At 40.7% G+C, this 19,123-nt stretch overlaps 2 protein-coding genes across 7 annotated transcripts in view; one reads left to right on the top strand and one right to left on the bottom strand.

Moving 5' to 3' along the window:
- The window catches only part of REEP1 (receptor accessory protein 1), a 125,592-nt gene extending 121,541 nt beyond the window's left edge, over positions 1 to 4,051 (top strand). For 2 of the 5 annotated variants that reach the window (XM_088796057.1, XM_074332288.2), the window contains one exon: positions 946 to 4,051. In XM_088796057.1, the coding sequence (XP_088652183.1) occupies positions 946 to 1,017 (72 nt within the window). In that variant the 3' untranslated portion in view covers positions 1,018 to 4,051. The remainder of the gene's footprint in view (positions 1 to 945) is intronic. The other 3 variants (XM_088796055.1, XM_088796056.1, XM_074332290.2) reach the window with 2 other exon arrangements.
- Positions 4,052 to 6,956: 2,905 nt separating this feature from the next.
- Positions 6,957 to 19,065, bottom strand: MRPL35 (mitochondrial ribosomal protein L35). Of its 2 annotated transcripts, none has more exons than XM_019749198.3 (5): positions 18,562 to 19,065; positions 15,976 to 16,092; positions 10,695 to 10,884; positions 9,890 to 10,034; positions 6,957 to 7,226 (listed from the first exon to the last, which is right to left on the bottom strand). In XM_019749198.3, the coding sequence occupies exons 2-5, from the start codon at positions 16,016 to 16,018 to the stop codon at positions 7,038 to 7,040; spliced, it is 567 nt and encodes a 188-aa protein (XP_019604757.1). In that variant the 5' UTR covers positions 16,019 to 16,092; positions 18,562 to 19,065; the 3' UTR covers positions 6,957 to 7,037. The 2 variants fall into 2 exon arrangements, with proteins under 2 accessions (XP_019604757.1, XP_019604758.1); XM_019749199.2 differs by having other exon boundaries at positions 18,515 to 19,048.
- Between the last annotated feature and the right edge of the window lie 58 nt (positions 19,066 to 19,123).

Genomic DNA, 19,123 nt, shown 5'->3' on the forward strand with positions numbered 1-19,123 from the left:
AGCAGGCACACCTGCCATGGGTGCAGAGTCCTCCTATAGCCTCTAATGTGCAAGCCACAGTGACAACAAAGGTGACAATCTTGGTTGTGTGTGACTGGGCCGTGGGGGAAGGGCTCAGGAGTGATTTGGGGCTGGGTCAGACAGAGGACTAGACATAGCAAGACAGAAAAGGGAGGAAGGGCTTCCAGTCGGAAGGAATAGAGGTGTGAAAGGACAGTGTGTGTAGATAAAGAAGGTGAGTATAGAGAAGTGGACAGAGTCCACGGCCATACCACCCCGCATGCGCCTGACCTCGGAAGCTAAGCAGGGTTGGGCCTGGTTAGTACTTGGATGGAGAAGTGGACAGACACAGGGGTTGAGGGCAGGCAGGTTGGAGCCTTTGTGTGAATCCCCTTGAGTGCTCTGCTAGGAGAAAACCCTTTCTATTTAAAGGCAGTGTTTTGCTTTGTTGTGTGATTTGCTGTGCATTAAAGGATTTCACATCCAGAAAGAGGGCTGGAAATGTGGTGATGGAAGTTTTAAGCATGTACCCAAAAACATGAGGCCAGTTCCCGAAGGAAATGACAAAGACAAGGGAAGCGCTGGGGAGGCTTCTCTCTGCCGAGTCACTTGTTAAGATCATTTTGCTCCCAAGGCAGACACGAGGAAGATGTGTCATCCTTCTGTGCAACCATTCGCTTGTGAGACCCAGGGACTTAGGAGAGTATGAAGAGGGGGGGTGCCGGCCGTTTCAATTGGCTCAGCTTCCCGGAGATGCTTGGGAAATGACTTGGCTTCTGTTGTGGAAATGCATAGTGCGTCTCCAGCCCCAGCCAGCTGCTTCCCACACGTGTGCATTTGGCCAAAGAAGCTAGATGTGTCAACACAGACCCATCCAGCTGCTGTCCTCAAAGATTCCACATTTATGCCAAATTGAGGCATGCTTTTTTTTTTCTTCTCTGCCAGGCACCGCCTAGAATCCTTCGATCTCGCTTCAGGAAGAAAAGTACCTCATCCTCAGCCACTGAAACCACGTGAGTGAGATGAGCCAACAACAGCACCGGATACACAGAATGTTTCTTCTCTGCCTTAAAGAGCTACTCACTAATAACATAGAAACCTGCAAGCTGGTGTGCTTTGAGTGTGCAGCCTCACAGACATGGTCTTTTCTCTCTCTCCCCTCTTCCACTTTTAAGACAATTGTTTTTCCCTTTTCTTTGTGTTGCTGGGGAGAGGTTAAAGGCAAGGTAGCGTGTGGGGCTTGTGATCTTTAAGTCTTCTGAAGTTGGATTGTCATTACAGGCAGCGGTGTGTTTATAGAAATATGAAAGAATCACCCCCACGCTGCTGAGATGGACGTTTGTAATTTATTTGTTGCATACTTCGTTTTTAGTCCTGTAAATGCAAACAGAGCAATTTTTTAAAACTTCTTTTGTTCTTGGTACTAATACTGTGGACTACAATGTACATATTTATGGCGTTTGGCTTAATATAGGGGGCTGGCAAGGGCTGCCAGAGATTCTGATCATGTAAGAAAACTGCAGAAACAGAAGTGTAAAAATTTGTTCTGATTCTCAAGAATGTCTTAGATGTACTTACAAAGCTTCCAAATACAACTCCAGTCACACATCCCTTCTCCCGCAGGACAATGGCCCATATTCTTCAGACAGTTGTTTAATCAGTGTCTCAGAGAGGTGCAGAATGAAAAGAGACAATAGTGTAGTGACAAAGATGAGTGTAATGAGGGCAGGGCACAGCCTAGAATAGAGGAATCACAGGAAGCTTGTCCTCCCCTTGGATTCAGGATGAGGAGCTTCTGAATCCTCGCAGGGGGTTACCACGTGCCTGGGCAGGTGGCTAACCCTTGGTCAAACTGTTTGGGGATGTGGACTCACAGAGCTGTTGTGAGGCATCATTCTTAGTGTCTGGGAAGTTCTTGATAAATGACTGTTTCTCCTCCATAGTAACCTGTGCTGTGACTGATTTCCCCAGGTAGAGGAGCCTACAATCTGAGCGCCTTTTTTTAGAGAACACAAAGCAAACACCAACCAACCAACCAAATTAAAACAAAACCTAGAACTATGCCTTGTTTCAGAGATGCTATAAAACACATCTGAGACACCTGTGTAGCGATCAGAATGCTGGGTTCTAGAAAGGTTTGAGGTTGAGATCTTGGTGGCTATAACTCACTGCTCAGCTCCACGGGCCACTGTGGCTCTCATCCTTCTGTTCCCTTCTGGGCTTGTCCAGATGTGAACGAGAAGAAGTCACATGCTCATGGGCACTCCAGGTCTTAATGGATGTTTTACACAAGCCCAGATTGCTTAGTAGGAGAATAAAGCACTGTTTGAGGGGACTCCCTGCTTAGATTGAGAATTTTGTCAGAAAGGACAAATCTGGTTTAAATAGCATTTTGGTCCGAGGGAACTGCTCTCCCCTTGGAGAGCTGAGCCTACATGTAGGACTGTAGATTTGTGCTTCGAGTTGGTGTTTTCTTTCAGTGTAATGCATGCAGTGACTACAACCCAGTTATTTATAATACTTGGATTGTGTTTGTTCATAGATATGCCCTGAAGACTAGAGAATTAGTGCTATGTACCACATAGAGCTTACTGTCCCCCAGCTGTGGACAGGCCTGGGTAGACAGTTCCGTTACTGAGCGACACTCTTGTACATCAGTGGTCTTTGCTGATGACACACTGGCTGGATCTTACCCACGTCAGAAGGGGTTTTACCTGAAGTTGATTGTTACCAGATGTACACATTTTAAATCCCTTCTTCCCAAAATTAACTCTGAAGGTGACTGCAATTTACAAAAGGATTTAGGAAAATAAACCTAAAAGTAAATTTGTGATTCAGGGAACAGATAGAAGCTGTCTGCTCATTGCCTATGCCCCACACCCACCAACCCCTAAACCTGTCTAGGGAAGACAGAAAATCTGTTTTCTTCAAGCGCACTGAATAGTTTCAGATAAAGGGAAAATATATGCTTTAAAATGTATATACTTGTTAGTTGGGAGTACCCAGGATTATCAAAAACAAGTACATAAAAAGCTTAACTTAAGCAGCTTTTAAGCAACTTTTGTTTTCCGCCAAAATAATAAATGCCTGTAGCAGCAGAAATTAAAATTCTATTGTGAACAAGCTAGATTTTCACCGTTTTACAATGGAAAGTTTCAACAAGTACGACTATCAAGTTTGCACTCAACTATGCCAAAAACAAGTTTGGAGCACTCTACTCTCAGACATGCTGTATTACTTCTCATCAAAATTTAAAAAATATAAAGGTATCCAAACTGCTGTCTTAATGTAAATGTAACTATTTTTCCTTCAAGTGTTGATTAGGGAGTTGGTTTCTCTCTTAAAAACACTCACTGTACAGCTAAGAGCAGCTGTCCTATTTCTGGCAGAACGTGTTTACTTATCCAACAAACTGTTGTATTTGTGTATGGACTGACATAAAATGTGAATGCCTCAAAGTGTACACGTAGTGGTGTGGTGTTCTGTCTAGAGGATATAACTGAATGTTTTTCATTTACTGATATACAGACACAGGCTGTTTACAAAACGCTAGCTCAAAAGTCTGTAATTTTCACGTAATAACTTAGTTATTTGCCATCGAGCACCTGATCTGTTTCTGAGGTAAGATGTGTTATACTTACAAACTGGAAAGTTCAGTCACAATCCCTCCTGGCTTTGTGTGACTCACTTGCTCATTTCGCTGGCCTCTGAAATATGTGTTCCGTGTAGTAAACTGTGTGTTTGTGACAACAGTGCTTGCCCACCACAACCACCATTGAGCGAACACCTTCCTACTTCTTCACCTTGCACAGTATTTAAAATGGTAAAGGATGTCCTTCGTTCTCAGACAGCTGAAATGCTGGATAATGAATGTGCGTATTTCCCCTAGTTTATTTCTGTAGACCCTATAGAACGATCTGTAATAAAATAGCAGATTTTGTGCATCAAAGGGGTGTAAAATCATGGTATTCCAAAGGTTGACGTTCTGCTGTTGTGTTATAATGCCTGATATACATCTTGAATAAAGTCTTAACATTTTTCTTTTCAAAAACATCTTTGTAATGTTAGGCTTATGAGGAAACAGAAAAATACTTTTTAAAATATGTAGCAAGGATTAGACGCTGAATGCTGAGCGTCTTGGTGCCTGGTGATCGGCCCTGTGCTCACTGCACAGAATCACTGCAAGGAAAAAAATTAAGTATCAGTGTTTTGAAAACCAATCGATCACATAAATACAAACCTGGTAGTATGTTTGTTTTACATTTTGAAAGGTCGCCAGAAGAAACTGGGTAGCTATGAGGAACCTGTCTCCTCATCTGCCAATGGGGGAGAACGTGTGCAGGTCAGAGGCAGGTGGTGCAGGTGGAAATGCCCTGGATGGTGTGGACACCCTTAACACCACTGTAGCCTTTGACTTTAAAATATGCAAGCTTCATTGAGTGGTCAAAAGACTTGGAAACTCAAAATTTGAAACATCGAAATGAAAATCATTTTCTTTGCCTTTATAGTCATACTCGGTTAGACACAAGAACTGCAAAATAAAGCAGCAGAAGGTAAAGCAGATTCAGAAGACTGAAAGGAAGACAGAGATGGAAAGAAAGGCTGAAAATCCGTTTATTCATTTACTGAACCAAGTCCAATGTCAACAGAACTAAGATTAACCAGTTTAAGAGGTGATAGTTTTAAAATTTAAAAGCTGACTTGATACAGTGTCAAGAAGATGGATTTAGTATTTATAAGGCTAGATTACAGTCACCTGTTTAGATACAAATTTTCGTTATGTTGTTAGAAGACTCAGGGAAATACACAGGGTTCCAAGGAGTGAGACCTCGGTTCTGAATGACGTATTAGCTGTATTTTGGGTTATTTATTTAACCTTCTGTAAGCGTCAGTTTCCCGAAATCTAAACTAGGGATAAATTATATCTCCTTGTGAGGCGGGTATGACGATTAGCGGTTGTAGATAAATGCTGATCGCTGTGCTGCAGCTCAGGTTTTCAATATATACTGTGACACATGTGTCATTTGGGTAGACCCTTTAATGACATGTTTTATTGTACAACTATAATCAGTTTGATAAGATCTACAAAACAAACATTATATGTGATGAAAATTCCCTTTCCCCTAAGTTGTGTACCCGTCAGCCCCTCCACGTCCATCCACCGCTGGATGCCGGTGCTTGTCTCCACCCTGCCTGTCCCTTGTCGAGAGGAGAAACCAAGGGTGCTCTGAGGCCCCTGGGACAAAGACCCTTGTCCATGGTCATGCCAGGGAAGTCAGAGGCGGGGAGAAAGTGTCTTCCTCCTCAAATTCTTCAGGCACCAGTTCCATCTCACTACCGGAGGTAGAGGAGAGGGCAGGAGCCAGGAAAAGTGGGAAATGACGTGGAGTCTTGTCAGTGGTTGGTTTCTGCCATCTCAGAAGTACAAGGAAATGAAAACCCATCAAAGCAGAATGCCATTCCATGCCTCAAGCTCTTACCTCATCTCAAGTATCTGCTTTTTATTGGTCTCATAAATAGAACATGCTATTGTTGCCCCTTTTCCTTTTAATGAACACACACTGATTTCAGGGAATTCCTCTAATAATCCCAGTCTGACATGCCAGAGTTGCAGTTTGGTTATCTTTTACCTTATTCTATTAATATAAGACCTTCGTCATCATTATATTAAAGGATTTGAAATAGTAATTGAGGTGTAATTCTACTTAATAATGGTTTTTCAACCAGGCAAAGCGCTCTATAGTTTGAAAATTCTTCCCAGATGATGCTGATGGGAGAGCTGAGAAACACTGCCCTAGACTACGTATATCCACTCAGTCAGCTGAATTTTCCTCAATGCCTCTTACCTGACCCTTTTTAAATGAGCAACACTTAACTCGTGCATCTTTTCTAAAGTGACTGAGATGACTTCCCCCACCTAGTTTCTACAGTGCATCTTTGGAAAAAGTTTATCCTTAGAATTAAAATATGAAATATCAAATACATAAACTAACTTTAAAAAAAATACTGTACCTTTCAACTTCTGGGTAAAAAGATTTTCTTCATTTGTGTAGCCACTTGTTTCATGAATGGGCTTACTGATAGGCTGTTTCATTTACTCTTCTCTCTATAAAAAATCATGTTCTAATAAACTAAATGAGGACAGTTATGAACACAGGACCTAGCAGACCAGACATGTTGTCACCCCAAGCTCGCCTCTCAGTGAAACGGCCCATATAACTAGTTTTGCTCCACAAGAAACTGCCAACACAACCAAGTGGGCCGGGGTGGGCTCCTGACCTAAGAACAGACAATCCCTACACTGTTTGGTGACTTGAGATGAGACCTGGTGTTAAAAGGTCAGCTGGCCAGTTAGAGTCTCTTGGCAATTAGAGATAAGAGCTGAGTCATGATAGAAAAGAACCTCAATGGGGCAAGGTAGAGTTATGAGAAAGCAGAAACTAAGCATAAGCAATAGCTGTGAATTAGACAAGCTGGTGACGAGAGAATGAAGCCAGCAATTTAACAAGAACTGAGCCATATGCATGGCGGACCCCAAGCCTGAAGAGCCACCATGTCCTGCTGCTGAGCTCCTGGCGGTGCCGTGGATCCAGGATCACCATACGATGTGTGCACTTCCTGAGGCCTGGGGGTTAGTTCTGGGTGGGAGAAAGGGGTGGTGTGGTGCTTCCTGAGTTCCCAGGCATGGATCCTTCCTTAAAAGAGGTCACATCGCTTCAGCTGACTTGTTAGCTTTGGAGTCTTTTTAAGTCTGTCCTAATTTGAGATTCCTTGTAACTAAATAAGCCTAACTGGAACAACTACTTAAGCCATGACCATTTGTTAAAAGTAATCAATAATTTTAAAGTTCTATTTCCCTGAACAAATCTGGGAATGTTCAATCCATTAAATTTTAAATCTCTTGAGAAGTTTAACGTTGGTACTGTATGTTTCCATATCAGCTGGTACAACTTACGTCAAGTTATAAAACTTTATTCAGTTTTGCAAAGACATCATTATACAGATACATGTTCAATAACTGGGAAATCAGAAGACTGCTATACTTTCAGGTTTGTTCGATCATGATACTTCTGATAAGGATCATCAGCATACCAGTTTCGCCTCTTCCAGAAAGACGTTGTCATTTTATCTAAGAGTTTACTCTGGGTTTTATTGCAGAACACAAATTCCCTCAAGCGTCTTTTTCTTGCAGTTGTTTTTTTCCATAATTTTTTCTTATAACCAGCCTGTGAGATAAATATTACAAGGACACTTAGAACATTAGATTATATAGGAAACACCAGACTGCTTTACTAGTCATGGTTTACAGGCCCAATGGGAACCAAGACCAAACTTTCACAGGGTCTGGTGTGTTTCTCAGAAAGATGTGATTCTCAATCAGCATTGGACAGAGAAACCATGTGTAGTTTGAAACAGAAATATTAATGATTTAATAGTTTGGAAAAAAAGATTTAAATTAAAACCACAGAAAATAAAGCTAAATAAATCTTCGTTGCTGGTGAAGTACAGGGTAGTGATATAGAATTATAATAGCTAACTTTATATGCATTACCTTATTACCTCTTTAACAATCTTCATTTATTTCTCTCATTTCACAGGGTTAAGAGAAACAACCATTGATTAGAAAAGTGACGTAGCAGACTGAGGTCAGAGAACTAGTAAGAGTTCTTTGCCACAACACTGCTTCTTTTCCTAATGTGGAGGATGATGAAGGGTTGGGTGATAACATATATGTTCATTTAAGGCGTCTAAGTATTCTAAGGGCTGAGAAGCAGTTCTCCAGTCTGTCACTTCATTTATCCACACTAGGAACCAATTCCTATAGCACGTACTTTTCTAAAAAATAATGCATATTATAAAACTATTAGGAATGGTGAAGGAATGATTAACCCATATGTTTAACCTAACTGCCTTATATACCATCCCTGCATTATTAATTTTGAAGAACTTCTTTTGGAAGAAACAGAAAATTAAGATCAAATATAAAAACTATAATCATCGCCTATTTAAACTAGAAAAGACGTTAGGTGCCACCCAGATTAATGCCCGACTCAAACCACACAGTGTGAGGCAGGTGAGACTAGAACCCATGCTGTTGGTAAGAGCCCTGAGTCCTGTCAAGCCAAGAGCTCTTTAGGGCTCCACACTAACTGAACGAAACCAGAGCTCAGTGCTGAGAACGTGCCTTGGGTTTCTGACATGCTGGAGTGTCGTCACTGTGACCAGCAAGTTCTACAGCACAGGGATGCTCAAAAATAAGGACAGATTATTTAAGAGTTCTGGTTTTAAAATGCCAGAGATTAGATTTTTACTACTCACTGGTTGCAATTTTAAATTGAAAGATTCAAATCAAAATCCCCTATTTGTACGATTTCCTAGTTTGCAAACCAAACTGTGTCCCTGTGGATGGATCTCTGACGTACAGAAAGCTCATCTGCTGTCCTACGCCCACCACCACCCATATCCTTTGAAGACGATTCTGTGGAATGCAACAATATGGGAGTACTTAAAACATTTTAGACAATCTCTAGGTTCAGAAGTGGGAGGACCCCGGGAATAAACAATCAAAATGAGGGACACCTGGATGAAACTGTCCCACAGGAAATACTTTTCAGTTTTTATACATTAGTGTCAATTAACCCACCCAGAATTTTTGTTTTCCCCTTAAAATCAGACATCGATGAAGGAGGCCATTCTGCATGTGGAATACTTCTGGGGGCCCTCAGTATGGACTAGGTATTATGATTGGAGAATGTGATCAGGTCCTTTACAACAACGTGAGGGTTTCAGGGCCCAATGGGACATGGAAAGGAAGGCAAAGAAAACCACCCATTTCATTGTATCTAGGGTTAGATGAGGACTTGGAAATAATTAGTGTGATAACAAAGGCGTGGAAACATTTCCAATGTCCCTAATTCCCCAAATCCAGAACTATTCACTACTTAGTTCAGCTACTTAGAGACGACATGAGCTTCCACTGCCTCATTGGTGGAACCACCACAGTATTATTCCAACGGAGAAATGAGCTGAGTGCCAGTCAACCTATTTATGTACAAATTTAGGGCTGTTTATGGGATAGGGGACAATTGTTTTAACCTATCAAATAGAAAGTTCTACCAATTAATTATTTTATTTTTACAAGGAAACAAATTTTGATCTTTGAAGAATCATTTGTTAACTTCCAAGGAGTGAAAGGGAATTAGGATTTGAATAGTTATCAAAACTCAAAAGAAGGTTTTGCAAAACTCTGGTCTTCTGCTGCTCTAATTATCAGCTACTCCGTTTCCATGAATAAGGATGTGAATGAGAAAACTCAGTCATGCTTATGACACGCTGTGGGAGAGGACAGAGCAGTAATAATGTGTCAGAGTCCTCCTTAGAGGCTGTGGTCCCTGGCCAGAGTCAGGATAGAAAGTTTTAATAAAGTGTATGTGGGGTTAATGTTCCGCCATTAGATGAAGCCACCTGGAGAATCCAATCCAAGGTGGGCTGTAAAGCTCTTCCGTCCCCAAATCTGAGCCCTGTGACCACGCTGTTGCTGAAGTCCCCACTGCTGTATAATAATACTCTAGGCTTAAACAGAGCCCCCAAAGGTTTCACAGGGCTTCTGGTCATCATTAGATAAGCCAAACACGTAAGAGACCTGAGATAAACCTGTCCTATATTGAAGACTTTCACCATTGCGAATAATACTTTGTTTTATGAATGCTTAAACAAGTTTTCTTCACATGGATTCATCTACATGAAGAGATGCCTGCCACGCCAGTACTTAAGCCCAGCACAGCTACTGGTAAGATGGGTGGAAGCTATGTCAATGAACAGGCTGAATTCTCCTTCGTTTTAATCACTTACACTCCTTTTTCAATCAAGTAACAGTGTCAAGACTCACCTTCCTCCTTAGCCAAAGGCCAGAGTGAAGTCGAAGAAACCTATAGATGACAGCTTTCACAGTCTTCCTCTTGCCTTTTCGTGAACTGAAGTACGTTACAGTTCTGACTGGCAGCTTCAGGACATTAGGAAGTAAGGGGGCCACTCTAAAATACATTTTAAACATTTCAACTCAGCCACAAGGGTGACTTAAAGGACAAAATCTTTTTCTATACTTAGAGATGGGTAAAGCAGCTCCACTGGAATACAGCTGACTTTTAATATACATTGTTATTTCAAATGACCCATGACACTACGCATAAATGAGAGTAACAACTACCACCAACTTGCAAGCTCGTCCTAATCTACCCCCTCAATCCCTATGAGAGAATGTATCCTATTATATTTTAATCATCTGATGTTTAATCCATGTGCCCACTAGATTATAACCCCCACTTCGGTATCATTTTGTCCTTTCTGTCAGGTACAGTGCTCGCACCCAGGTGTGCTTAACCAAATATTTGCTGAGGAAATGAACGCCACATGCAGCCCGGCCTCGTATGCTGAGCATCTTGTTCACCCCCCACTTTGGCTGACAGCTGCCACTCAGGAAACCACACCTGTACCACAGAAGTGCTGTGTGGTAGTGCCTGATGCTGGCATGTAGGCACACGCGTCCCAGCTCCGATTTTCCCACCCCATCAAGCAAAGTCTATGTAATAAATGACAGGTACACACAGCGTATCATCTACTTCTAAGATGTCTTTGCAGGCATGAATATTTTGTAATTTTTGTCCAAGTATCATGTTTACTGAAATATACCCTACCTATTGAAGATTGCTGCGGTGTGACCACATGTCAGGTTTCTGACAGATGCGATAAATCTGGGTGGAGAGGAAACAACTGAAGTCTGAATATGACGAAAATGCTGGGTGGACAGTGCAGAACTAAGACAGGTATTCTTGGCACAGTTTCGATAGGCTGAAGACGCCAAAATATTCAGGGGCCGTAAGATTCCTGTCAAGACAGAGAAGCACATATGCTTAATATGATTCTCCAGAATATGCATCAGATATTTAAAATTAAGAATTGTATTAAGGCAACCAAGTGTTATACATTATTAATGTGTCCTGAGTGTCAGACTCATCTGTGGCTTTATACTAACCTTACTGAGGTTTAACTTATATACCACAAAATTACCCTTTTGTATATAATTCAATGCTTTTTAGTAAATTTACAGTTGTGCAACCATCACAATGAGTTCCTAGTTCTATGTTTAACAGTACGGAACAAAGTAACGTAACATTAATTCCCACTGCCAGAGCTTCTGCTCTGAGACAGAACTCCCACCACACACAGTGCAATGGCAGGGCAGAGACAGGACAGCTTGACAACTCCCTGGAGAGGCCCAAGAGTGGCAGGAGAAGGATAAAGAAAACAGAAGAGGTATTTGAACTCTCCTCTAGAAGATAAATAGGCCATGAGAGGAGGAAGTACACAGCCCACGTAGGATGAAAAACATGCAAAAACAAGGAGGCTGAAACAAGCACATGTGTGGAGTGGGGACTGGGCACTGCCTGCCTGCCTGTGTCAGAGAGGCCGGGGGAGAAGCAGTGGGAAACGAGGCAGGCACATTGTGAAGGGCCCAGCCGTGTGGACTGAACACGGTTCTCTTTCTCTGTCCCTCACATGACTGCCCGCCTGAGTCCACGTCTGCAAAGCTGATCACTCAGAGCTCTGCCTCTACTCATAGATTCTGAGTCTAGTGTGGGACTCAAGAACGTGCACGTTGTTAAAGCTCCAGAGGGTGATGGAAATGTCCTAAAACCAGAATGGGGTCATGGTTGCACCACTCCCTAAATTCACTAAAAATCATCAAATTGCACACATAAAACAGGTAATTTTGTGGTATGCAAGCTCCACGGGTAAGTCAGCAGCTCAGCCAGGGCTTCGGACCACTGCCTTATTGTTCACTGCACTGATTTCACATATCAAATAAGGGGCAGTGTGGTATAGAAGTCAAGTGCTAGAGTTTGAGTCACACTGGCTTCATATTCTAGCTCTACTACTTACTAGCTGTGTGACCATGAGCAAATTACTTGACCTCTCTGCGTCCCAGTTGCCTCAAATTTAAATGAAATTCACAATGGGGAGGTAATGAGAATTAAATGAGATAAAATATGTAAAGTGTTAGGAAGAGTGCTTGGCATAGAGAAATCATTTAATGAATGCTAATAGCAGAAAATAAAGAAAAGCTGAGGAATGCTTAGGAAAGACGGTATGTTAACGGGTGGCAAAAGGAAGACAGAACACTTAAAACCCTTATTTTGCTTTTATGTTCTCCATCAAACATAACTTTCAAACTGAAAAAGACAGCATAAACATTAATCAGTTAGCTGAAATCAAGAGTCAGGAAACCAGTCAGAGAGCTTTACACCTACCCGGCCCTTGTTAAGTCAAATTCTCTATTCAGTGCAGGCATTCAAGCTCCAGGTACGAATAAATTACCTCTCAAAGAACTGAAAATAGTAGCAGATGTGATTACAAGCTAGGAGGTAATCTTTGAAAGGTTAAGTGAATTGAAGAGGAAGATTATAGAAGGAAAATGTCCCAGTTTTCACAGGTCATCAAAACTTGATATATCTCAGTTAAAAAATTAAAAAATCTCTCAGAAATTCTTGGAAACCCAAGTGTGAAGGAAGTGAGCAGATAGAGTCTGGAACATATAAATGGGTAAACTACAGGCTCACGTGTAGACAAAATGTTAGAATGGACAAATAAATAGGAAGTGCACAAAACAAAACATATTAACTAAGAGTGAACTGTTCCTTAAAAAGAACCTTTTCATTTTTCCATACAGTCGCTAACCTGGGAAATCATGGGAATGTCTAGACACAGTGTATCCTGACTTTAGGAAGGCATGTGAAAAGGTGTATTTATAGCCTAAAGAAATCTAGAAATATGGGCAGAATAATAATACAGTTAGGTAAATTCCAAGCTGACTGGCAACAATCCCAAATTAGTCAACTGCTATTCTCCTGGTGAAAGTCTATTCTTGCCTCCCTGATTCCATTTCCCCCCCAATTTTTATGAAGGTCCTGAAGCTGCATACAGCATGTTTATTAAACCTGCATACAAGCTGGGAACCGTGGCATACAAACATGTTATTGAAAAGATAGACCATCTGGACTCAAAGTGATCTCAGTAAGAGAGAAAAATGGGTCAAAACTAACAAGATGAAATCTGGGATAAACACATGGAGATTAGAAAAAGTGGTTACTGTAACAAGAGTTAGGGTGAACCTGGCTTGAGAGCAGTTCCTGGGATAAAGTTCCGGGGGCCTTTATCCATCATACCCTCTGGTGGACCAACCATGTGATTTAGCTTGTAAAACCCGAAGAGTCAAACTAGACTGTGTTTAACAAAAGGGCAGCGCACAACTGAAGGATAGTAATTAACTGCTCCTTCAGTCTTCTGCCCTGTGTGGGCATTTTAATACAGACCAGCATATCTTCAAGCACACTCTTGTATGGAGAACACAGACATTTTTACAATGGAAGTGTGACACGAAACTAGAGTTTTGAAGGAATAAGAGGAGGGAATAAGGAATAAGAGGGAACAGGAGAAGCAGCACAGGTGAAGAAGCAAAAACGGTGTAATATGTTTGGAGAATTATAAATAGCCCTGTGTGGCAGGAATCAAAGGGATGGGGAGAGGGGCAGGGAAGTGAGCGCGACAGTGTCTAAAGTAATGGTCTTTGAGCTTGTTCGCTCCTACACCCTCTAAAAGAATTCTGAAAAATTATGTACCCTTTCACAAATTTTACATAACATCTAAAATTTTAAATAGTTTAAAGTGTTAAAAAGGATGTAATTTCCAGTACATTTAAAATACTGACATTTAAAAACAAGCTATCACATCACTCTTAAATGTTTTGAATGGAATAACAGTGAGTTGAAACCCAACTATGTCATCTATTTAAAAAAAACAGGAATAATAAATTCAAGTTGATGACAATAAGAACTTTTCATCAAAAGATATTTTAAATAAACTAAAAAGGCAAGCCAGAGTAGGAGAAGATATTGGAGATACATTTAAATGAGAAAGTGTATATATCCAAAATATATAAAGAACGATAAAGACAAACAATAGGAAAATGGGTAAAATATTTAAGTGGGTACTTCATAAGAGAAATTAAATGGCCAATCACAGGTGTAAAGGTGTTCATGTTCATTACTAATCAGGGAAATGCTATTTAAACCACCATGAGACACCACTAGATACACACCAGGTTAACAAAAATTTGTAGGTCTAACAATACCAACTGTTGGTGAAGATGTGAAGCATAGAGCACTCTGGTGACTTTACATAAGTTATCACTTTGGCAGCATCAGGCAGTGCTGAATATATACATACTGATTCTGCAATTCCACAGCTGGTTTTATAAACACACACACACACACACCTACCTTAGAGAAACCCCAGCACTCATGTACCAGGACATGAGGTCCATCAGCTTTGTACCTAATCGTTCCAAACTAGAAACACCCAAATACTCATCAACAGTAAAATGGAGAATTGTGGTGTAGTCACATAAGAGACTATCATATAGCAGCAATGAGAAAGCACTGCAGCTACGTGCAAAATTAATTTAACAAAGTAAAAGAGACAAGAGGACATACTGTGTGATACCATTCATGTAAAACACAAACAGAAGAACTAAACAATGTATTACTTAGAGATGCACACATAGAGATGCTAAAACTATCACACACACAAAAGACAAGGTAATAAAAACCATGAAGATAGTTTACATTTGGCAAAAAAGGGGGACTTTTGACTGGGGAAGCTCACAGGGGTGCAGAGGAAGTTCTGTCTTGACCTGGGTTAGTTATAGGGATGTTTGCTTTAGAGTTTAGAGATATTGTGGGTTTGGTTCCAGACCACGACAATAAAGTGAATATCGTAATAAATCAAATCCAACGAATTTGGTTTCTCAGTGCATATAAAAGTTATGTTTACATTATACACTGTAGTCTATTAAGTGTGCAATAACATGTCTAAACACACACACATATGTATGTGTGTGTGTGTGTATATACGTATATACATATATACACACCTTAATTTAAAAATACTAACCATTATCTAAGCCTGTTGGAAAAAATGGTGTCAGTTGACTTGCTCCATGCAGGATTACCACAAACCTTCAATTCGTTTAAAAAAAAAAAAAAAAAAAGCAGTATCTACAAAGCACAAAATGAGGTACGGCCTGTATTTAAGTCATTCATGTATGTTACATAAATTTTTTCTTTGTTGTATTTCACAATTTAAAAATACCCTGTGTAAACAAGCTCTTGTATAACAGTTGGAAAAATTTACATGGTAGCATTTTTCTTCTATTCTTCCACAGAATTTTATCATTTATTTTTTGTGAATAATTTACTGATAATCTTATCATATTTGAATTATGTTTAATTTTTTGCAAAAATCCTTAGGCAAATAAATTAAGTTGCCTTCATTCCTGTCATCTCAATCAAGAAATCCTATGACTGCCCTTGTGTCTGGGACTGAGCGAGCAAAACAGCCACACTCCCTGTACCTTGTGTGAATACCATACATAGAAAATTACTGTGCCAGCACTACTCAAGGCGCTTTACGTGCTGGAGCTCCTTTAGTCCTCTGGTAGGTGGTATTATCCCTATTTTAAGCTGTAGAATCTGAAGTTGTGAGATACGTTTTCAAGGTCAAAGGTCGTGAATGGTGGGTCCCAGCCTCTGAATCAGAAAATTAGGTGGGCATTTTCTGTTTCCCTCGCCCACCTCCAAGCCTGTCCTCGTTTGCTTTCGAGGGAAGGCGGAATGGCTAGCAGCCGGTAAGGATGCGGAAACTACGAGCCACTCAGATCCAAGAAGGTCCAAGAGTCTCGGGGATCTCCTGGGCGGCCGAATACAGGCAGCCCCGGAGAAAATTAGGCACCTTCTGGCATCAAATAATGATCCCCTCCTTTTTTTTTTCCTGTTAACCTCCACGCTAAACCCCCACTCCATCCTGCACCAGTCCCCCCTTCTGTGAACGTAATAATCGAGTGCGTTGCTTTCCACTAACCTGTTGCTGCTCGCACCGCACTAGCAAACGTAGGGGCCGCCATCTTGCCACCCCACCGTACGGCAGCCGGCTTGGATCTAAAAGCTTCAGGGCAAAGGGGAATTAGGGGAAAGTAATCTGGGTGGAGTCAAAGAAAGGGAAAAAAAAATTAATAAAGGAACGGTCAAATCAATTTTTATCGAACGTCTTATATATGCCAGGCTGTCCTTCACTCCTGTTAAACAAGTGCCTGGCATATAGTAGGCTCTCAAATTTTTATTGAACATTTGATTGAAAAATATTTAAAATACACGACATACGTGAAACAATCTTTTTGCTCATTTTATTCAATTTATTTCAGAGAATAAAACTTATTATTTTTCCAAAACTGGTAGAAGAATGAGAAATAGCAACATGATTAAAAATTGTTTTAAAAATTGAATGCCAACTACAATCAAGTGAATGTAAACCTCCTAAGGATATCTCACACATTTTTTCTAATCAATAACACTGGCTGTCATTTGGTAGAACAGAATTTCAACTCGTCCTAAACAATTTTACCTTCCTTTGTTTATTCCTGGGAATTAGTGATGGTATGGTTTTCCTAATGTTCCTGCAAACAAAAAAACCCAATGAACCTGTCTCCTATACTTGTTGCCTAAGATATTCCATGCATATACAATACATGACACTATTTACTGGTTGAAACAAGTAAGGGTTATAACATGGGCAAAATCATTCTTGGCAGTAAGAACACCAAGGGTTAAGGTAAGAAGAGAGGGAGCCAAGACAGACACAGGATTTATTTAGAGCAGTGGTTCTCCAACTTTTTGGTGTTAGACCCTCTTTACATGTTTAAAACTTCAGGACCCCAAAGAGCTTTTAATTATATGGATTATATTTATTAGTATTTACTATACTGGAAATTAAAATTGAAAAAATTAAAAATAAACTAATACTTGTATTAGTTTCCTATTGCTGCTATAACAAATTACCCAAACCTAGTGGCTTAAAACAATGAAGACTTATTATCTTATAATTTTGTAGGTCAGAAATCCAAAATGGGTTTCGCAGGTTAAAATCAAGGCATCCAGGGCTGTGTTCCTTCTGGAAGCTCTAAGGGCGAATCTGTTTCCTTGTCTCTTTATAGCTTTCTTCCATATTCAAAGCCAGTAATTGCATCACTCTGACTACTTCCACTGTCATATCTCCTTTTCTGACTGCCCTTCCTACCCCTCTCTCGTCAGGACCCTCACAGGTAATCCAGGATAGTCCTGGATAGTACCGTCATCTCGATATGCATTTAATCATTATCTGCAAAGTTCTTTTTGTCATTTAAGGTAATATATTCACAGGTGCAAGGGATCAGGAGTACGTGGACATATTTGGGGATAACTATTCTGCCTACCCCCCTTATTTTTAAACAATTATAAACCTATCACGTTAACATATTTTCATAAAAAATACTCCAAGATAAAAGAAATTAGTGTGAAGAGTGGCATTGTTTAACCTTCTTGCATTGTTTAACCATCTCTTTAAGGTCTGGTTTAACAGGAAGCTGGATTCTGAAATTTGCTTATGCATTCAATCTGCTGTGGTATCTGGAAAGCTCTACACTTATGAGATAATGAATGAGCAAATATCTTAATTTTATGGAGGTCTTTTTTATTTTATGGACCCTGAAAAGGGGCCTGAGGCTCCCCAGGGATCCTAGATCCCACTTTGAGAATCACCGCGATGGTTATCCTTCAGTCTCTCTGGGTTATAGGGCATATAAGTGGGTGATGAGCTCGGAACACTCATTGCTATCTTGATCTCCATCTGCAGTGGCCACTTTGAGCCTAGAAACATCCACATATGGTAGAAAAGCACTCTCTTAAGACATTCCATCAAGGTTCTTTGAGTTGGCAGTGGGAGTCACTGCAGTTTTTGAACTGGGGAGTGATTTAAATTTCTGAGTTACTTTAGGAGAGTCCATTTTAAAGCCAATAATAATTCATAAATTGCATGTGGAGAATGAGGATTAGGGACTTGGTTAAATGAGAGGTTAGGTGAAGTTGCTAATGGTATTCAGGTCCAAAGTGTGGCTGTGCCATACATGGCTGGAGCAGACTGAAATTGCTCATTGGCATTGAGAGGATTATGGCCAAGGTGTTAGAAAAGTCATCACACTGGCATCACCTAGCATGACAACAGTGGGCAGGGATGGGTGGGGAGATTGCAGTTCAATTGCTAAAATTACTAAAAATGGGAGATTGCTCTGGAGCCTATTAGGTGATGGTGATATAAAACGGAGAGCAATGTGATTACTAAAGTACCTTTCAAAGCATTGAGCATATACTAATATAATTATTTGATTTTAGATAATTTTTAAATCTTTCTCCATTTTACAAATGGGATTAGTAGCGTTGTCTACCATATTGTAATATATTACCTTGTTAAGACTTGAAAGTAGTTTGCAAACACAATAAATATACAAGTCAGTTAGTTTCTATGTACTAATTGTACTACATTGTACTAATAGTATTAAATACTGTGTTCAATATTTAATAGGTTGTACCTTGATTACAGACTCAGTGGAATATTCTGAAGTGTTTTTGCACTGACCTTCTTTCTATCTTCCAACAGACCGCGGCCAAATTACCTTTCTAAAATAAAAACTCGGAGAAAGCGGTGTAGTTTAACCTGGAAGGAGCAGAAGCTATGAAATCCGAAGAATCTCGGTGCCTGTCCCTGCTCTGCCATTTGTTAGATACGTGAACGACACATTACGCACAAAGGTCTCTCCAGTGTTCGTTCACCCAGTCTCCCGCAATCAGGAAGACTCCTGAAGAAGGGCTGTCAAACGCAACAAACGCGCAAGCCAAGACACCATCGTTTGGCCAAACTGAATCCTTTCTACGAAATATCTATCCGACAGAGACAGCTGAGATGCTTTCTTGTTTGAATTCTCCGAAGAGTCACGCCTACCCGTTTTCCATACGGATCGAAGCCTGAGTTTCACAGGCCCACCCTCCCCTCTAGTTCACCTAGTTACCCCGGATTCGGGGTGCGTATCAGAACGTCCAGCGCGACCCGGAAAAAGAAATCAATCTTTCCGCCAGGGGAGGGCTCACTAGGCTCTCGGAGCTGCGCGTGCGCAGTGGCGGTAATGTCCTCCGATACGCCA

The sequence above is a fragment of the Rhinolophus sinicus genome, chromosome 2, assembly GCF_057876585.1.
Source record: "Rhinolophus sinicus isolate RSI-liver-muscle chromosome 2, RSI-T2T, whole genome shotgun sequence".
In the NCBI taxonomy this organism is placed as follows: domain Eukaryota; kingdom Metazoa; phylum Chordata; class Mammalia; order Chiroptera; family Rhinolophidae; genus Rhinolophus; species Rhinolophus sinicus.